The sequence below is a fragment of the Ranitomeya variabilis genome, chromosome 3 (assembly GCF_051348905.1).
Source record: "Ranitomeya variabilis isolate aRanVar5 chromosome 3, aRanVar5.hap1, whole genome shotgun sequence".
Classification (NCBI taxonomy): domain Eukaryota; kingdom Metazoa; phylum Chordata; class Amphibia; order Anura; family Dendrobatidae; genus Ranitomeya; species Ranitomeya variabilis.
The window spans coordinates 634,719,086-634,739,423 of NC_135234.1; the positions used below are offsets into that span (position 1 = coordinate 634,719,086).

A 20,338-nucleotide genomic window follows, 5' to 3' on the forward strand; every position below is an offset into this window, starting at 1 on the left:
GACAATGAGCAAATCAGGGTAATAGACAAGAGAAATTTAGGCTGTACAGTACTGATGGTAATTGAACTAGCAACCCTCATAGTTCGCTTCGGGCAATCAGAGATAGCATGAGTAGCGTCATCACAGTAAAAACACAGCCCATTCTGACGTCGGAACTCCTGCCGTTCTGCTCTCGTCAAAACTCTATCACATTGCATAGGCTCAGAACTCTGCCCAGAGGACACCGCCATATGGTGCTCCTCCTTACGTTCACGTAAGCGCCGATCAATCTGAATGGCCAGAGACATTGATTCGTTCAAACCAGCAGGCGTGGGAAACCCCACCATAACATCTTTAAGAGCTTCAGAAAGACCCTTTCTGAAAATAGCCACCAGGGCATCCTCATTCCATTTTGTAAGCACAGACCACTTTCTAAATTTCTGACAATATATCTCTGCCACTTCCTGACCCTGACACAGAGCCAGCAAAATTTTTTCTGCCTGATCCACAGAATTGGGTTCGTCATAAAGCAATCCAAGTGCTTGAAAAAATGAATCTACATTGAGCAATGCAGGATTCCCTGGCTCAAGGGAGAATGCCCAATCCTGCGGGTCACCACGCAGCAGAGAAATAACAATCTTCACCTGCTGAATGGGGTCACCAGAGGAACGGGGTCTCAGAGCAAAAAACAATCTGCAATTATTTTTAAAATTCAAAAACCTAGATCTATCCCCAGAAAACAAATCAGGGATAGGAATTCTAGGCTCAGAAACAGGAGTTTGAACAACATAGTCTTGGATACTCTGTACCCTTGCAGCGAGATGATCAACACGCGCAGACAGACCCTGAACCTCCATATCAGTACCAAGCTCCTGCACCATCCAAAAATCAAGGGGGAAAAAAAGGACGAAACAAGCAACAAGAAAAAAAAAACTATGACTCAGACCTTTCTCTTCCCTCTTTTGAGATGCATTTAACACTTTGTGGGCCAGCTGTACTGTTATGACCTGGTGGTTACGGAGTGGTACTGAGATGACCTGGTGGGTAAAACCAATCATGGACAAGCTCAGAGGAGGTGGCAGCTCTACAGACAGTAATCACCTATATGACCTAGTGATTACGGAGCAGCACTGAAATGACCTAGTGGGTAAAACAAATAATGTACTAGCTCTGAGGAGGTGGTAACTTTACTGACCGCAATCCCTACTCCTAACACCAACACTAGAAATAGCCGTGGAGCATTCCTATCTCTGCCTAGACGCCTCTTCACAGCCCAAGAACTAGCTACCCCTGAAGATGGAAACGGAAAACTATCTCGCCTCAGAGAAACCCCCAAAGGAAAGATAGCCCCCCCACAAATATTGACGGTGAGTGAAGAGGGAAATGACAAACTCAGAAATGAAACTAGATTTTAGCAAAGGAGGCCACTACTATCTAAATAGACAGAGAAAGAAAAGGCTACTGTGCGGTCAGTATAAAAACTAAATGTCCACGCAGAGTTTACAAAAATAACCTCCACACCGACTCACGGTGTGGAGGGGCAAATCTGCAACCCCAGAGCTTTCAACTAGCCGGAATATTTCATGATGACAAGCTAGACAAAAGAGACATAACTTAAACTGAACAAAAGGTCATAGGCAGGGAAACACCCAAAAACTAACAGAACTTATCTTAAGCTGAAATGGACTGATCAACAGAGAACTTCCAGGAAAGGATTGAATCCACAGGAAGGAACATTGACAGCTGGCATCCACTACAGCCCAAAGCCCAGTTAAATAACAAGGACAGGGAACCGATTAGTGAAAGCAGCTGCTAAGTACCACTTGAAACCACCAGAGGGAGCCCATGAGCAGAACTTCCAAAAATACCATTTGCAACCACAGGATGGAGCCCAAGAACGGAACTCACAACAGGGCTGGCTGCATTACATTCTATGGGGGCTGGCTGCATTACATTCTATGGGGGGCTGTATTACATTCTATGGGGGCTGTGCTGTATTACATTCTATGGGGAAGGGCTGTATTACATTCTATGGAGAAGGGCTGTATTACATTCTATGGGGGCTGTGCTGTATTGCATTCTATGGGGGCTGGCTGCATTACATTTTATGGGAGCTGGCTGCATTACATTCTATGGGGGCTAGCTGCATTATATTCTATGGGGGCTGGCTGCATTATATTCTATGGGGGCTAGCTGCATTACATTCTATGGGGGCTGGCTGCATTACATTCTGTATTACATTCAATGGGGGGGCTTTATTACATTCTATGGGGGCTGGCTGCATTACATTCTATGGGGCTGTGCTGTATTACATTCTATAGGGAAGGGCTGTATTACATTCTATGGGGGCTGTGCTGTATTACATTCTATGGGGCTGGCTGCATTACATTCTATGGGGGCTGGCTGCATTACATTGCTGTATTACATTATATTGGGGGAGATTTATTACATTCTATGGGGGCTGGCTGCATTACATTCTATCGGGGTTGGCTGCATTACATTCTATGGGGGGCTTTATTACATTGTATGGGGGCTGTGCTGTATTACATCCTATGGGGCTGTGCTGTATTACATTCTATTGGGGGGGCTTTATTACATTCTATGGGGGCTGGCTGCATTACATTCTATTGGGGCTGTATTACATTCTATGGGGGCTGTGCTGTATTACATTCTATGGGGGGAGCTATATTACATTCTATGGGGGGCTGCATTACATTCTATTGGGGCTGTATTACATTCTATGGGGGCTGTGCTGTATTACATTCTATGGGGGGGGCTATATTACATTCTATGGGGGGCTGTATTACATTCTATGGGGGGCTGTATTACATTCTATGGGGCTACAGTATATAACATGGGGGGTGTATTATATTCTGTGGGGAAGTGGGCTGTATTACATTCTATGGGGGGCTGTATTATATTCTATGGGGGGGCTGTATTACATTCTATGGGGGGCTGTATTACATTCTATGGGGGCTACATTATATTCTATGGGGGCTGTATTATATTCTATGAGGGGTGATTGCATCATACTCTATGAGGGGGCTACATTATATTCTATGGGGAGCTACATTATACTATATGAGAAAATGCCCCTGAGGAAGGAGCGGGGAGCTCCGAAACGTACGTCGGGTGTGCTCTGGGCATTTATCTGTGAACGGTATCAGGTAATTACATATGCTATTCATTGGTTTTGCAATGCAATGTTATTATGTGCGCTGTTTGGGGCATTGATTTTTCACATTACTTACTATGGGCCCCACTTTGTATGCACTATTGTATCTACTCGCATTGTACTGATACCGTCGCAATAAATCTGCTCTGAGCCTGTGGGCACTTTTGACCGACATGTAGTGCGTGTTTTGCCTTTCCCTGTTGTCCATTTACCTGGTTCACAACTTTTTATGTGTGTATTTGTGTATAAATAAAGCTATTTTTTATGGGAAATTTTGACTGCTAGTGCGGTTTTTTATTATACTATATGAGGAGGGCTGCATTGTATTCTATGGAGGGGCTACATTATATTCTATGGGGGCTGCATTATGCTCTATGAGGGGGCTACCATATATATACTCAATGTGGACAAATCTGAACTCATCATCTTTCCTCCATCCCACAGATCTTCCTTACCTGACTTATCTATCGCAATCAATTACATAATGCTTTCCCCCGTACCAGAAGTCCGCTGCCTCGGAGTAACCTTCGACTCTGCCCTGTCCTTCAAACCTCACATCCAAGCTCTTTCCACCTCCTGTCGCCTCCAGCTCAAAAATATCTCCAGAATCCGTCCTTTCCTCATCCTTCAATCTACTAAAATGCTTGTGCATGCCCTCATCATCTCCCGCCTTGACTACTGCAACATCCTTTTCTGCGGCCTCCCTGCTAACACCCGTGCACCTCTCCAGTCCATCCTTAACTCTGCTGCCCGACTAATCCATCTCTCTCCTCGCTACTCCTCCGCTTACCCCCTCTGCAAATCTCTTCACTGGCTCCCATTCCCTCAGTGTATCCAGTTCAAATTACTAATACTGACCTACAAAGCCATCCATAACCTGTCTCCTCCATATATCTTTGAACTAATCTCCCGATATCTTCCCTCACGTAATCTCCGGTCCTCCCAAGACCTCCTTCTCTCCTCCACACTTATTCGCTCCTCATCCAATCGCCTCCAAGACTTCTCCCGAATATCCCCCATCCTCTGGAATTCAGTGCCCCAACACATCCGACTATCAACCACATTCGGATACTTCAGACGGAACCTGAAAACTCATCTCTTCAGGAAAACCTACAGCCTGCACTGACCCCGCTGCCTCCTCACCACTACCGGAGCTACCGCCTCACCAACGCCGGAGCTCCTGCAGCCCCCAACCTACTGTCTCCTTCCCCATAATCCTGTAGAATGTAAGCCCGCAAGGGCAGGGTCCTCGCCCCTCTGTATCAGTCTGTCATTGTTAGTTTGTTTACTGTAAGTGATATCTGTAACTTGTATGTAACCCCTTCTCATGTACAGCACCATGGAATCAATGGTTCTATATAAATAAATAATAATAATAATAATAATAATAATATGCAGGGGCTGCATTATATTCTCTGGGGGGTACATTATACTCAGGGGGCTACAATATATTCTGTGGGGTGGCTGCATTATACTCTGGAGTGTCATCATTATACTATATGTGGGCTGCATTATACTGTATCGAGGACTATGGGGAATACATTATACTATATGAAGAACTATGGGGTGCATTATACTATGGGAGATGAAATGTACTACATGGATGACAATGGAGGTGCATTATACTATATGGAGCACTATGAGGAGTGTATTATACTATTTGGAGGACTGTGGCAGTATATTATACTATATGGAGGACTGAGGAGTGTATTATACTATATGGAGGACTGAGCAGTGTATTTTAATATATGGAGGACTATGAGGATTGTCTTATAATATATGGAGGACTGAGGAGTGTATTATACTATATGAAGGACTGAGGAGTGTATTATACTATATGGAGGACTGAGGAGTATATCATACAATATGGAGGACTGAGGAGTGTATTATACTATATGGAGGACTGAGGAGTGTATTATACTATATGGAGGACTGAGGAGTGAATTATACTTGTTATGAACTGGTGGTTTAGGAGCAACATGGGACGAGCTCTGGAGGAGGTGGTACCTGTACTAACCGCAGTTCCTGAGCTTATCACAACACTAGAAGTAGCCGTGGGATGTTCCTGTCACTCCCTAGACACCTCGTCACAGCCGGAGGACTAACTACCCCTAAAGATGGAAACAGGAAAGCTATCTTGCCTCAGAGAAAATCCCCAAAGGAAAGCAGCCCCCCACAAATATTGACTGTGAGTGGAGAGGGAAATGACATACGCAGAATGAAATCAGAATGTAGCAAAGGAGGCCAGTCTAGCTAGATAGATAGAACAGGACAGAATACTGTGCGGTCAGTATAAAAAAACTAGAAAAATCCACCACAGAGTTTACAAAAATCTCCACACCTGACTAAAGGTGTGGAGGGTAAATCTGCTTCCCAGAGCTTCCAGCTTAACTGAATAAATCCATATTGACAAGCTGGACAAGAAAAAACATAGAAAGAGCTGAACGATTAAGTCCACAATATGTGGACAGCAAAAGAACAAGCAAGGACTTATCTTTGCTGAACTGGTCAGAATATCAGGGAAATCCAAGCAGAGATGTGAATCCAACCAGGAACCATTGACAACTGGCCCAGGCTGAAGGATAGAGCCAGGATAAATAGCCGAGCCAGAAAGACGATCAGTGGAAGCAGCTGCTGAATGCTAAATCCAAGGAGCAGCAGTTCCACTCAAAACCACCGGAGGGAGCCCAAGAGCAGAACTCACAAAAGTGCCACTTACAACCACCGGAGGGAGCCCAAGAGCGGAATTCACAACAGTACCCCCCCTTGAGGAGGGGTCACCGAACCCTCACCAGAGCCCCCAGGCCGATCAGGGCGAGCCAAGTGAAAGGCACGAACCAAATCGGCGGCATGGACATCGGAGGCAACAACCCAAGAATTATCCTCCTGGCCATAACCCTTCCACTTGACAAGATACTGAAGCCTCCGCCTCGAAAAACGAGAATCCAAAATTTTCTCCACCACATATTCCAACTCCCCCTCAACCAACACCGGGGCAGGAGGATCAACCGAGGGAACAATGGGCACCACATATCTCCGCAACAAAGATCTATGGAAAACATTATGGATGGCAAAAGAGGCTGGAAGGGCCAAACGAAAAGACACCGGATTGATAATCTCAGAAATCTTATAAGGACCAATAAACCGAGGCTTGAACTTAGGGGAAGAAACCTTCATAGGAACATGACGAGAAGATAACCAGACTAAATCCCCCACCCGAAGCCGGGGACCAACACACCGACGGCGGTTAGCAAAACGTTGAGCCTTTTCCTGAGACAACGTCAAATTGTCTACCACATGAGTCCAAATCTGCTGTAACCTGTCCACCACAGAATCCACACCAGGACAATCAGAAGGCTCAACCTGCCCCAAAGAAAAACGAGGATGAAAACCAAAATTACAAAAGAAAGGCGAAACCAAAGTAGCCGAACTAGCCCGATTATTAAGGGCAAACTCGGCCAACGGCAAGAAAGCCACCCAATCATCCTGATCAGCAGACACAAAGCATCTCAAATAGGTTTCCAAGGTCTGATTAGTTCGCTCAGTTTGGCCATTTGTCTGAGGATGGAACGCCGAAGAAAAAGACAAATCAATGCCCATCCTAGCACAAAAGGCCCGCCAAAACCTAGAAACAAACTGGGAACCTCTGTCAGACACAATATTCTCCAGAATGCCATGCAAACGAACCACATGCTGAAAAAAACAATGGAACCAAATCAGAGGAGGAAGGCAATTTAGGCAAAGGTACCAAATGGACCATTTTAGAGAACCGGTCACAAACCACCCAGATAACAGACATCTTCTGGGAAACAGGAAGATCCGAAATAAAATCCATGGAAATATGCGTCCAGGGCCTCTCAGGGACCGGCAAAGGCAAAAGCAACCCACTAGCGCGGGAACATCAAGGCTTGGCCCGGGCACAAGTCCCACAGGACTGCACAAAAGAACGCACATCCCGCGACAAGGAAGGCCACCAAAAGGACCTAGCAACCAAATCTCTGGTACCAAAAATCCCAGGATGACCAGCCAACACTGAAGAATGAACCTCAGAAATTACCTTACTAGTCCATCTATCAGGAACAAACAGCTTCCCCACTGGACAGCGGTCAGGTTTATCAGCCTGAAATTCCTGAAGCACCCGCCGCAAATCAGGGGAGATGGCAGAAAGAATCACCCTTTCCTTAAGAATGCCAACCGGCTCAAGGACTCCAGGAGAATCAGGCAAAAAACTCCTAGAGAGGGCATCAGCCTTAACATTCTTAGATCCCGGAAGATACGAGACCACAAAATCAAAACGGGAGCAAAACAGGGACCATCGAGCCTGTCTAGGGTTCAGCCGCTTAGCCGACTCGAGGTAAATCAGATTCTTATGATCGGTCAAGACCACAACGCGGTGCTTGGCTCCCTCAAGCCAATGTCGCCACTCCTCAAATGCCCACTTCATAGCCAACAACTCCCGATTGCCAACGTCATAATTGCGCTCCGCAGGCGAAAACTTTCTGGAAAAAAAGACACACGGTTTCATCAAAGAACCATCAGAATTCCTCTGAGACAAAACAGCCCCTGCCCCAATCTCAGAAGCGTCAACCTCAACCTGAAAAGGAAGAGAAACATCCGGCAGACGCAACACAGGGGCAGAAGTAAATCGGCGCTTAAGCTCCTGAAAGGCCTCAACCGCCGCAGAGGACCAATTCGTCACATCAGCACCTTTCTTCGTCAAATCGGTCAGGGGCTTAACCACACTGGAAAAGTTGGCAATGAAACGGCGATAAAAATTAGCAAAGCCCAAAAATTTCTGAAGGCTCTTCACCGATGTGGGTTGAATCCAGTCATGAATGGCTTGGACCTTAACAGGATCCATTTCTATAGACGAGGGAGAAAAAATAAAACCCAAAAAAGAGACCTTCTGAACTGCAAATAGGCACTTAGACCCCTTCACAAATAAAGCATTATCACGAAGGATCTGGAATACCATCCTGACCTGCTTCACATGAGACTACCAATCATCGGAAAAAATCAAAATATCATCCAAATACACAATCATGAATTTATCAAGATAATTGTGGAAAATATCATGCATGAAGGACTGAAATACAGAAGGAGCATTAGAAAGCCCGAAAGGCATCACAAGGTATTCAAAATGGCCTTCAGGCGTATTAAATGCAGTTTTCCATTCGTCACCCTGTTTAATACGAATAAGATTATATGCCCCTCGAAGGTCAATCTTAGTAAACCAACTAGCCCCCTTAATCTGAGCAAATAAATCAGAAAGCAAAGGTAAAGGGTATTGGAATTTGACCGTGATCTTATTAAGAAGGCGATAATCAATACAGGGTCTCAAGGAGCCATCCTTCTTGGCAACAAAAAATAATCCCACTCCCAATGGTGACAAAGACGGCCGAATATGCCCCTTTTCCAAAGACTCCTTGACATAACTCCGCATGGCGGCATGCTCTGGCACAGACAGATTGAAAAGTCGGCCCTTAGGGAACTTACAGCCAGGAATCAAATTAATAGCACAATCACAGTCCCTATGTGGAGGAAGGGAACTGGACTTGGGCTCATCAAATACATCCTGGAAATCTGACAAAAACTCAGGAACTTCAGAAGAGGGGGAAGAGGAAATTGACATCAAAGGAACGTCACAATGTACCCCTTGACAACCCTAACTAGTCACAGACATAGATTTCCAATCCAGCACCGGATTATGTTCCTGTAACCATGGAAAACCCAGTACAACAACATCATGCAAGTTATGCAACACCAGAAAACGGCAATCTTCCTGATGTGCTGAAGCCATGCACATGGTCAGCTGAGTCCAATACTGAGGTTTATTCTTGGCCAACGGTGTAGCATCAATGCCCCTCAAAGGAATAGGGCTCTGCAAAGGCTGCAAGGAAAAACCACAGCGCCTGGCGAATTCCAAGTCCATTAAGTTCAGGGCAGCGCCTGAATCCACAAATGCCATGACAGAAAAGGACGATAATGAGCAAATCAGGGTCACAGATAAGAGAAATTTAGGCTGTACAGTACTGATGGTAACAGACCTAGCGACCCTCTTAGTACGCTTAGGGCAATCAGAAATAACATGAGCAGAATCACCACAGTAAAAACACAGCTTATTCTGACGTCTGAATCCCTGCCGTTCTGCTCTAGTCAAAATCCTATCACATTGAATAGGCTCAGGACTCCGCTCAGAGGACACTGCCATATGGTGCACAACTTTGCGCTCGCGCAGGCGCCGATCGATCTGAATGGCTAGAGACATAGATTCGCTCAAACCAGCGGGTGTGGGGAACCCCACCATAACATCTTTAAGGGCTTCAGAAAGACCCTTTCTGAAAATTGCTGCCAGAGCCTCCTCATTCCATTTAGTGAGCACAGACCATTTTCTAAATTTCTGGCAGTATAATTCTGCCGCTTCCTGACCCTGACATAGGGCCAACAAGGTTTTTTCTGCATGATCCACAGAATTAGGTTCGTCATACAATAATCCGAGCGCTTGAAAAAATGCGTCTACATTAAGCAATGCCGGATTCCCTGATTCAAGGGAGAATGCCCAGTCCTGAGGGTCACCACGCAGCAGAGAGATGACAATCTTAACCTGCTGAATGGGATCACCAGAGGAACGGGGTTTCAAAGCAAAAAACAATTTGCAGTTATTTTTAAAGTTCAAAAACTTAGATCTGTCCCCAAAAAACAAATCAGGAGTAGGAATTTTAGGCTCTAAAGCCGGAGTCTGGACAACATAATCTTGGATACTCTGTACTCTTGCAGCAAGTTGATGCACACGAGAAAACAAACCCTGAACATCCATGCCAGCGCCAAAATCCTGAACCACCCAGAGATTAAGAGGGAAAAAAAAGACAAAACAGACTGCAAAAAAAAAAATGGCTCAGAACTTTTTTTTCCTTCTTTTGAGATGCATTTAATTCATTTTTGGCCAGTTGTACTGTTATGAACTGGTGGTTTAGGAGCAACATGGGACGAGCTCTGGAGGAGGTGGTACCTGTACTAACCCCAGTTCCTGAGCTTATCACAACACTAGAAGTAGCCGTGGGATGTTCCTGTCACTCCCTAGACACCTCGTCACAGCCGGAGGACTAACTACCCCTAAAGATGGAAACAGGAAAGCTATCTTGCCTCAGAGAAAATCCCCAAAGGAAAGGCAGCCCCCCACAAATATTGACTGTGAGTGGAGAGGGAAATGACATACGCAGAATGAAATCAGAATGTAGCAAAGGACGCCAGTCTAGCTAGATAGATAGAACAGGACAGAATACTGTGCGGTCAGTATAAAAAAACTAGAAAAATCCACAACAGAGTTTACAAAAATCTCCACACCTGACTAAAGGTGTGGAGGGTAAATCTGCTTCCCAGAGCTTCCAGCTTAACTTAATGAATCCATATTGACAAGCAGGACAAGAAAAAACATAGAAAGAGCTGAACGATTAAGTCCACAATATGTGGACAGCAAAAGAACAAGCAAGGACTTATCTTTGCTGAACTGGTCAGAATATCAGGGAAATCCAAGCAGAGATGTGAATCCAACCAGGAACCATTGACAACTGGCCCAGGCTGAAGGATAGAGCCAGGATAAATAGCCGAGCCAGAAAGACGATCAGTGGAAGCAGCTGCTGAATGCTAAATCCAAGGAGCAGCAGTTCCACTCAAAACCACCGGAGGGAGCCCAAGAGCAGAACTCACAAAAGTGCCACTTACAACCACCGGAGGGAGCCCAAGAGCGGAATTCACAACACATACTATATGGAGGACTGAGGAGTGTATTATACTATATGGAGGGCTGTGGTGCACATTATAATATATTGAGGACTATGGGGTGTATTATACTAAGCAAGCAAAATACTGCCTATTCATCGAGTGATTGGATTGTTTATGTGGGAACAGAAATCCTTGTTCTCAGCAGCACATCGCCGGTGTAAACTGTAGATGTGCTGCTGATAACATGATACTGTATGGGGACAGATTGATCTAATTGTGATTGTTCTGTTCCCTTCATTCTTTCTCAGTTGGTGTAAAGAGGCCGGGAAACAAGCGAACGACTTCACTATTGTCAATCACACTCGTTTAGTGGCCTGAGATCAGCGCATGTAAATACAACAGAAATGCTTCGCAGGGAGATGAGACAAGGATGATGACAGTTGTAGTTAGCACCCGGCGCCTGGCAATAGCGCTAACTCTACTGCTTTTCCCAGCCGCCAGAGCATTTAATTCTGGTATGTGTAATGATTTTTAGGGTTGATGTCAGCTGCGTAATGTCAGCTGCTATCAATCCCTGGTGTAAGTAATGGAGAGGTGTCTATCGGACACCCCCACTACTAGCCCAGACCTGGCGATACCCAGCAACTCTGAAGAGCGGTGACGGTCGTAACAATACCGCTCTTCACAGTCGCCGAGCTCAGCGCAAGACCCGGAATATCTGAAGAGCGGTGACGTTACTGATGTCACCGCTCTTCAGAGTCACCGAGTCTCGTGCTGCGCAGCTGAACCAAAAGTGGCTGTAGGCAACGTACAGTGCCTACAAGTAGTATTCAACCCCCTGCAGATTTAGCAGGTTTAATAAGATGCAAATAAGTTAGAGCCTTCAAACTTCAAACAAGAGCAGGATTTATTAACAGATGCATAAATCTTACAAACCAAAAAGTTTTGTTGCTCAGTTAAATTTTTATAAATTTTAAACATAAAAGTGTGGGTCAATTATTATTCAACCCCTAGGTTTAATATTTTGTGGAATAACCTTTGTTTGCAATTACAGCTAATAATCATCTTTTCTAAGACCTGAACAGGCCGGCACAGGTCTCTGGAGTTATCTTGGCCCACTCCTCCATGCAGATCTTCTCCAAGTTATCTAGGTTCTTTGGGTGTCTCATGTGGACTTTAATCTTGAGCTCCTTCCACAAGTTTTCAATTGTGTTAAGGTCAGGAGACTGACTAGGCCACTGCAACACCTTGATTTTTTGCCTCTTGAACCAGGCCTTGGTTTTCTTGGCTGTGTGCTTTGGGTCGTTGTCTTGTTGGAAAATGAAATGATGACCCATCTTAAGATCCTTGATGGAGGAGCGGAGGTTCTTGGCCAAAATCTCCAGGTAGGCCGTGCTATCCATCTTCCCATGGATGCGGACCAGATGGCCAGGCTCCTTGGCTGAGAAACAGCCCCACAGCATGATGCTGCCACCACCATGCTTGACTGTAGGGATGGTATTCTTGGGGTCGTATGCAGTGCCATCCAGTCTCCAAACGTCACGTGTGTGGTTGGCACCAAAGATCTCGATCTTGGTCTCATCAGACCAGAGAACCTTGAACCAGTCAGTCTCAGAGTCCTCCAAGTGATCATAAGCAAACTGTAGACGAGCCTTGACATGACGCTTTGAAAGTAAAGGTACCTTACGGGCTCGTCTGGAACGGAGACCATTGTGGTGGAGTACGTTACTTATGGTATTGACTGAAACCAATGTCCCCACTGCCATGAGATCTTCCCGGAGCTCCTTCCTTGTTGTCCTTGGGTTAGCCTTGACTCTTCAGACAAGCCTGGCCTCGGCACGGGAGGAAACTTTCAAAGTCTGTCCAGGCCGTGGAAGGCTAACAGTAGTTCCATAAGCCTTCCACTTCCGGATGATGCTCCCAACAGTGGAGACAGGTAGGCCCAACTCCTTGGAAAGGGTTTTGTACCCCTTGCCAGCCTTGTGACCCTCCACGATCTTGTCTCTGATGGCCTTGGAATGCTCCTTTGTCTTTCCCATGTTGACCATGTATGAGTGCTGTTCACAAGTTTGGGGAGAGTCTTAAATAGTCAGAAAAGGCTGGAAAAAGAGATAATTAATCCAAACATGTGAAGCTCATTGTTCTTTGTGCCTGAACTACTTCTTAATACTTTAGGGGAACCAAACAGAATTCTGGTGGGTTGAGGGGTTGAATAATAAATGACCCTCTGAAAAAACTTTTCCCAATTTAAAAAAAAAAATAAACAAAGAAATAACATTCTTTTTTGCTGCAGTGCATTTCACACTTCCAGGCTGATCTACAGTCCAAATGTCACAATGCCAAGTTAATTCCAAATGTGTAAACCTGCTAAATCTGCAGGGGGTTGAATACTACTTGTAGGCACTGTGTATGGAGCATCAGAATGAGGTTATCTACGAGATAAAAGCCATAAATAGGACTGAGCTGTAATGCTGGATACAGCTGTAATTATATGTTATATAGTCGTGTTACACTCCCCTCACTTCTTGTAACCTACAAGTGTATAGAGATAGTATACAGTCACCATGCGACAAGTGGGCCTGTGTGACTTCAAATGCCAGGGCTGAATTTTAGTCCCCGTCCGGCCCTGCATGACAGATATATAGCCATATACATAACCATACACATACATGACTATCTATAATTACATACATGACTATACACATACATACATATATCTATATATATAATTGTCTAAGGGTTTTTCCGTCTGTCTGTCTGTCTGTCCTGGAAATCCCGCGTCTCTGATTGGTCGAGGCCGCCTGGGCCTCGACCAATCAGCGACGGGCACAGCATGGCGACGATGATGTCATAATGGAAATCCCGCGTCTCTGGTCGAGGCCGCGAGGCCTCGACCAATCAGCGACGGGCACAGTATCGACGTAAATGTCATAATGGTTGCCATGGCGACGATGATGTCATAAAGGTTGCCTCGACCAATCAGCGACGGGCACAGTCTGCCGCGAATTCTGGAATCATCATTGTCCATATACTACAGGGACATGCATATTCTAGAATACCCGATGCATTAGAATCGGGCCACAATCTAGTATATATATAATTGCATACATAACTATACATACATGACTATATATATCTACACATATATAATTATATACATGACGACCTGACTTCCTGTAAATAACTATAACTAAATTCTAAGCAGAAAGTAAAAAAATCTCGTCACGAACAGGATTCGAACCTGTGCGGGGAAACCCCATTGGATTTCGAGTCCAACGCCTTAACCACTCGGCCACCGTGACTGTCAGCCAACGGCCGCGCACAGCTCCCTCACAGATTACGACCCTCCTCCTCTCGTGCCCTCCGCTCATTGGTGGACCGCAGATTAACTCGTTCTGCCCTGCACTGCAGCTGCGTCTCGTTCTGGCAGCACGCTCGCGCCTCCTTTGTGACGAAGTATGTTTCTCATCAGTCGGCCACAGAGTACTCGGTGACTCCTAATGTCACACAACAGTAATACTATACGTCTCCCCCTCTTTCCATTCAGGCCCTTCCTCTGCCAGTCTTCCTCTAGCGCCCTCTATGCCGTCTCCTAGTAGTTTCCCCTTTCGGCCAGCAGGAGGCACTATTGCCCCTGGTCTCCTGTCTTGCAGTGCACTGCGCAGCCGCTAGGGGTCGTCTCTACTATGTGGCTGCAAGTGCCGGGCAGGCTGGCAGAAGATGGCGGTGCGGAAGAAGGACGGCGGCCCGAACGTGAAATATTACGAGTCCTCTGACACCATTTCCCAGTTCGACAACGTGCGACTATGGCTGGGGAAAAACTACAAGAAGGTACCGGGAGGAGATGCTGAGTGTCACGGCGAGAACGGCGGTGTATCCCCTCAGCTGTTAACGGAGAACAAAGAGTCGGGCCCGGCGATGGGGTGGGGGGATCCGCGACATTGGGGGAAACGGGGGTCCCGGCGGCGACCTGTCACCTGCTGTACACACGGGGGTCTGGGGGCAGCTGCACGAGGAGGGATGGCAGGGCCGGGGGCTCGGTGCCAGGATGTGGGGCCTGCACGTGCCCGATGTGGGGACATGACACGGGGGGCAGAGCACCGCTGGGAGCCGCCATGTACCCGCCATACCCGGCCGTGTCCTACAGATGCGGAGTCCCCGCACAGCTGTCATGTCCGGCACTGTGCCATCATGTGACCGCTGTCCTGACGTCCCCGCAGCTGGCGCCGAGCAGCGCTGTGTGTCCAGGTGTGTGCGCTGCCCTGAAGTCTCCTCTGTGCACAGTGTGTACAGGTATATACAGTGTGTACAGGTGTATACAGTGTGTACAGGTATATACAGTGTGTCCAGGTGTGTGCGCTGCCCTGAAGTCTCCTGTGTGCACAGTGTGTACAGGTATATACAGTGTGTACAGGTATATACAGTGTGTACAGGTATATACAGTGTGTACAGGTGTGTACAGTGTGTACAGGTGTATACAGTGTGTCCAGGTGTGTGCGCTGCCCTGAAGTCTCCTGTGTGCACAGTGTGTACAGGTATATACAGTGTGTACAGGTATATACAGTGTGTACAGGTATATACAGTGTGTCCAGGTGTATACAGTGTGTCCAGGTGTATACAGTGTGTACAGGTGTATACAGTGTGTACAGGTGTATACAGTGTGTACAGGTGTATACAGTGTGTCCAGGTGTGTGCGCTGCCCTGAAGTCTCCTGTGTGCACAGTGTCTGCAGGTATATACAGTGTGTACAGGTATATACAGTGTGTACAGGTGTATACAGTGTGTACAGGTGTATACAGTGTGTACAGGTGTATACAGTGTGTACAGGTATATACAGTGTGTACAGGTGTGTACAGGTGTATACAGTGTCTACAGGTGTATACAGTGTGTACAGGTATATACAGTGTGTACAGGTGTGTGCGCTGCCCTGAAGTCTCCTGTGTGCAGTGTGTACAGGTATATACAGTGTGTACAGGTGTATACAGTGTGTACAGGTGTATACAGTGTGTACAGGTGTATACAGTGTGTACAGGTGTATACAGTGTGTACAGGTGTATACAGTGTGTACAGGTGTATACAGTGTGTACAGGTGTATACAGTGTGTACAGGTGTATACAGTGTGTCCAGGTGTGTGCGCTGCCCTGAAGTCTCCTGTGTGCACAGTGTCTGCAGGTATATACAGTGTATACAGTGTGTACAGGTGTATACAGTGTGTACAGGTATATACAGTGTGTACAGGTGTGTACAGGTGTATACAGTGTCTACAGGTGTATACAGTGTGTACAGGTATATACAGTGTGTACAGGTGTGTGCGCTGCCCTGAAGTCTCCTGTGTGCACAGTGTACAGGTGTATACAGTGTGTACAGGTGTATACAGTGTGTACAGGTGTATACAGTGTGTACAGGTATATACAGTGTGTACAGGTATATACAGTGTGTACAGGTATATACAGTGTGTACAGGTATATACAGTGTGTACAGGTATATACAGTGTGTACAGGTGTATACAGTGTGTACAGGTGTATACAGTGTGTACAGGTGTATACAGTGTGTACAGGTGTATACAGTGTGTACAGGTGTATACAGTGTCTACAGGTGTATACAGTGTCTACAGGTGTATACAGTGTGTACAGGTGTATACAGTGTGTACAGGTATATACAGTGTGTACAGGTGTGTGCGCTGCCCTGAAGTCTCCTGTGTGCACAGTGTGTACAGGTGTATACAGTGTGTATAGGTGTATACAGTGTGTACAGGTATATACAGTGTGTACAGGTATATACAGTGTGTACAGGTGTGTACAGTGTGTACAGGTGTATACAGTGTGTACAGGTGTATACAGTGTGTACAGGTGTGTACAGTGTGTACAGGTGTGTACAGGTGTGTACAGTGTGTACAGGTATATACAGTGTGTACAGGTATATACAGTGTGTACAGGTGTGTACAGGTGTGTACAGTGTGTACAGGTGTGTACAGTGTGTACAGGTGTGTACAGTGTGTACAGGTGTGTACAGTGTGTACAGGTGTGTACAGTGTGTACAGGTGTGTACAGTGTGTACAGGTGTGTACAGTGTGTACAGGTGTGTACAGTGTGTATACAGTGTGTACAGGTGTATACAGTGTGTACAGGTGTATACAGTGTGTACAGGTATATACAGTGTGTACAGGTGTGTGCGCTGCCCTGAAGTCTCCTGTGTGCACAGTGTGTACAGGTGTATACAGTGTGTACAGGTGTGTACAGGTGTATACAGTGTGTACAGGTGTATACAGTGTGTACAGGTATATACAGTGTGTACAGGTATATACAGTGTGTACAGGTGTGTACAGTGTGTACAGGTGTATACAGTGTGTACAGGTGTATACAGTGTGTACAGGTGTGTACAGGTATATACAGTGTCTGCAGGTATATACGGTGTCTACAGGTATATACAGTGTGTACAGGTGTATACAGTGTGTACAGGTGTATACAGTGTGTACAGGTGTATACAGTGTGTACAGGTGTATACAGTGTGTACAGGTGTATACAGTGTGTACAGGTGTGTGCGCTGCCCTGAAGTCTCCTGTGTGCACAGTGTGTACAGGTGTATACAGTGTGTACAGGTGTATACAGTGTGTACAGGTGTATACAGTGTGTACAGGTGTATACAGTGTCTGACAGCTCCTGTGTGTACAGGTGTATACAGTGTGTACAGGTGTATACAGTGTGTACAGGTGTATACAGTGTCTGACAGCTCCTGTGTGCACAGTGTGTACAGATATATACAGTGTACAGGTGTATACAGTGTCTACAGGTATATACAGTGTCTACAGGTATATACAGTGTCTACAGGTATATACAGTGTCTACAGGTATATACAGTGTGTACAGGTATATACAGTGTCTGACAGCTCCTGTGTGTACAGTGTGGACAGGTATATACAGTGTCTGACAGCTCCTGTGTGTACAGGTATATACAGTGTGTACAGGTGTATACAGTGTGTACAGGTGTATACAGTGTCTACAGGTGTATACAGTGTCTACAGGTGTATACAGTGTCTACAGGTGTATACAGTGTCTACAGGTGTATACAGTGTCTGCCCTCTCCTGTGTGCACAGTGTGTACAGATATATACAGTGTGTACAGGTATATACAGTGTGTACAGGTATATACAGTGTCTGCCCTCTCCTGTGTGCACAGTGTGTACAGGTATATACAGTGTGTACAGGTATATACAGTGTGTACAGGTATATACAGTGTGTACAGGTATATACAGGTATATACAGTGTCTGCCCTCTCCTGTGTGCACAGGTATATACAGTGTCTGACATCTCCTGTGTGTACAGTGTGTATATACAGTGTCTGGCCTCTCCTGTGTGTACAGTGTGTATATACAGTGTCTGGCCTCTCCTGTGTGTACAGTGTGTATATACCGTGTCTGGCCTCTCCTGTGTGTACAGTGTGTATATATACAGTGTCTGGCCTCTCCTGTGTGTATATATACAGTGTCTGATATCTCCTGTGTGCACAGTGTGTACAGGTATATACAGTGTCTGGCCTCTCCTGTGTGCACATTGTGTGTATACGGTGCTTGGCCTCTCCTGTGTGTACAGTGTCTACAGGTGTATACAGTGTCTACAGGTGTATACAGTGTCTACAGGTGTATACAGTGTCTACAGGTGTATACAGTGTGTACAGGTATATACAGTGTGTACAGGTATATACAGTGTGTACAGGTATATACAATGTCTGACATCTCCTGTGTGCACAGTGTGTACAGGTATATACAGTGTGTACAGGTATATACAGTGTCTGCCCTCTCCTGTGTGCACAGTGTGTATATACAGTGTCTGGCCTCTCCTGTGTGTGCACTGTGTATATATACAGTGTCTGATATCTCCTGTGTGCACAGTGTGTACAGGTATATACAGTGTCTGGCCTCTCCTGTGTGCACAGTGTGTGTATATACGGTGTCTGGCCTCTCCTGTGTGTACAGTGTGTATATACGGTGTCTGGCCTCTCCTGTGTGCACATTGTGTGTATACGGTGCCTGGCCTCTCCTGTGTGTACAGTGTGTATATACAGTGTCTGGCCTCTCCTGTGTGTACAGTGTGTATATACAGTGTCTGGCCTCTCCTGTGTGTACAGTGTGTATATACAGTGTCTGGCCTCTCCTGTGTGTACAGTGTGTATATACAGTGTCTGGCCTCTCCTGTGTGTACAGTGTGTATATACAGTGTCTGGCCTCTCCTGTGTGTACAGTGTGTATATACAGTGTCTGGCCTCTCCTGTGTGTACAGTGTGTATATACAGTGTCTGGCCTCTCCTGTGTGTACAGTGTGTGTATACGGTGTCCTGCCTCTCCTGTGTGCACAGTGTGTGTATACGGTGTCCTGCCTCTCCTGTGTGCACAGTGTGTGTATACGGTGTCCGGCCTCTCCTGTGTGCACAGTGTGTGTATACGGTGTCCTGCCTCTCCTGTGTGCACAGTGTGTGTATACGGTGTCCGGCCTCTCCTGTGTGCACAGTGTGTGTATACGGTGCCTGGCCTCTCCTGTGTGTACAGTGTGTATATACGGTGTCTGGCCTCTCCTGTGTGTACAGTGTGTATATACAGTGTCTGGCCTCTCCTGTGTGTACAGTGTGTATATACAGTGTCTGGCCTCTCCTGTGTGTACAGTGTGTATATACAGTGTCTGGCCTCTCCTGTGTGTACAGTGTGTATATACAGTGTCTGGCCTCTCCTGTGTGTACAGTGTGTATATACAGTGTCTGGCCTCTCCTGTGTGTACAGTGTGTATATACAGTGTCTGGCCTCTCCTGTGTGTACAGTGTGTGTATACGGTGTCCTGCCTCTCCTGTGTGCACAGTGTGTGTATACGGTGTCCTGCCTCTCCTGTGTGCACAGTGTGTGTATACGGTGTCCGGCCTCTCCTGTGTGCACAGTGTGTGTATACGGTGTCCGGCCTCTCCTGTGTGCACAGTGTGTGTATACGGTGTCCGGCCTTTCCTGTGTGCACAGTGTGTGTATACGGTGTCCTGCCTCTCCTGTGTGCACAGTGTGTGTATACGGTGTCCGGCCTCTCCTGTGTGCACAGTGTGTGTATACGGTGTCTGGCCTCTCCTGTGTGCACATTGTGTGTATACGGTGCCTGGCCTCTCCTGTGTGTACAGTGTGTATATACGGTGTCTGGCCTCTCCTGTGTGTACAGTGTGTATATACAGTGTCTGGCCTCTCCTGTGTGCACATTGTGTAGATACAGTGTCTGGCCTCTCCTGTGTGCACAGTGTGTATATACGGTGTCTGGCCTCTCCTGTGTGCACAGTGTGTGTATACGGTGTCTGGCCTCTCCTGTGTGCACAGTGTGTGTATACGCTGTCTGGCCTCTCCTGTGTGCACAGTGTGTGTATACGGTGTCTGGCCTCTCCTGTGTGCACAGTGTGTGTATACGGTGTCTGGCCTCTCCTGTGTGCACAGTGTGTGTAT

At 46.4% G+C, this 20,338-nt stretch overlaps 1 protein-coding gene and 1 non-coding gene across 5 annotated transcripts in view; one reads left to right on the forward strand and one right to left on the reverse strand.

Moving 5' to 3' along the window:
* Positions 1-14,096: 14,096 nt before the first annotated feature.
* On the reverse strand, positions 14,097-14,178 carry TRNAS-CGA (transfer RNA serine (anticodon CGA)). Its single transcript has one exon. It is a non-coding gene; the product is annotated as a tRNA-Ser (tRNA).
* A 243-nt stretch (positions 14,179-14,421) lies between these two features.
* SMARCC2 (SWI/SNF related BAF chromatin remodeling complex subunit C2) overlaps positions 14,422-20,338 on the forward strand; it is a 78,674-nt gene continuing 72,757 nt past the window's right edge. For all 4 annotated transcript variants that reach the window (XM_077297546.1, XM_077297547.1, XM_077297544.1 and 1 more), the window contains exon 1: positions 14,422-14,707. In XM_077297546.1, coding sequence (XP_077153661.1) covers positions 14,597-14,707 — 111 coding nt within the window. In that variant the 5' untranslated portion in view covers positions 14,422-14,596. The remainder of the gene's footprint in view (positions 14,708-20,338) is intronic.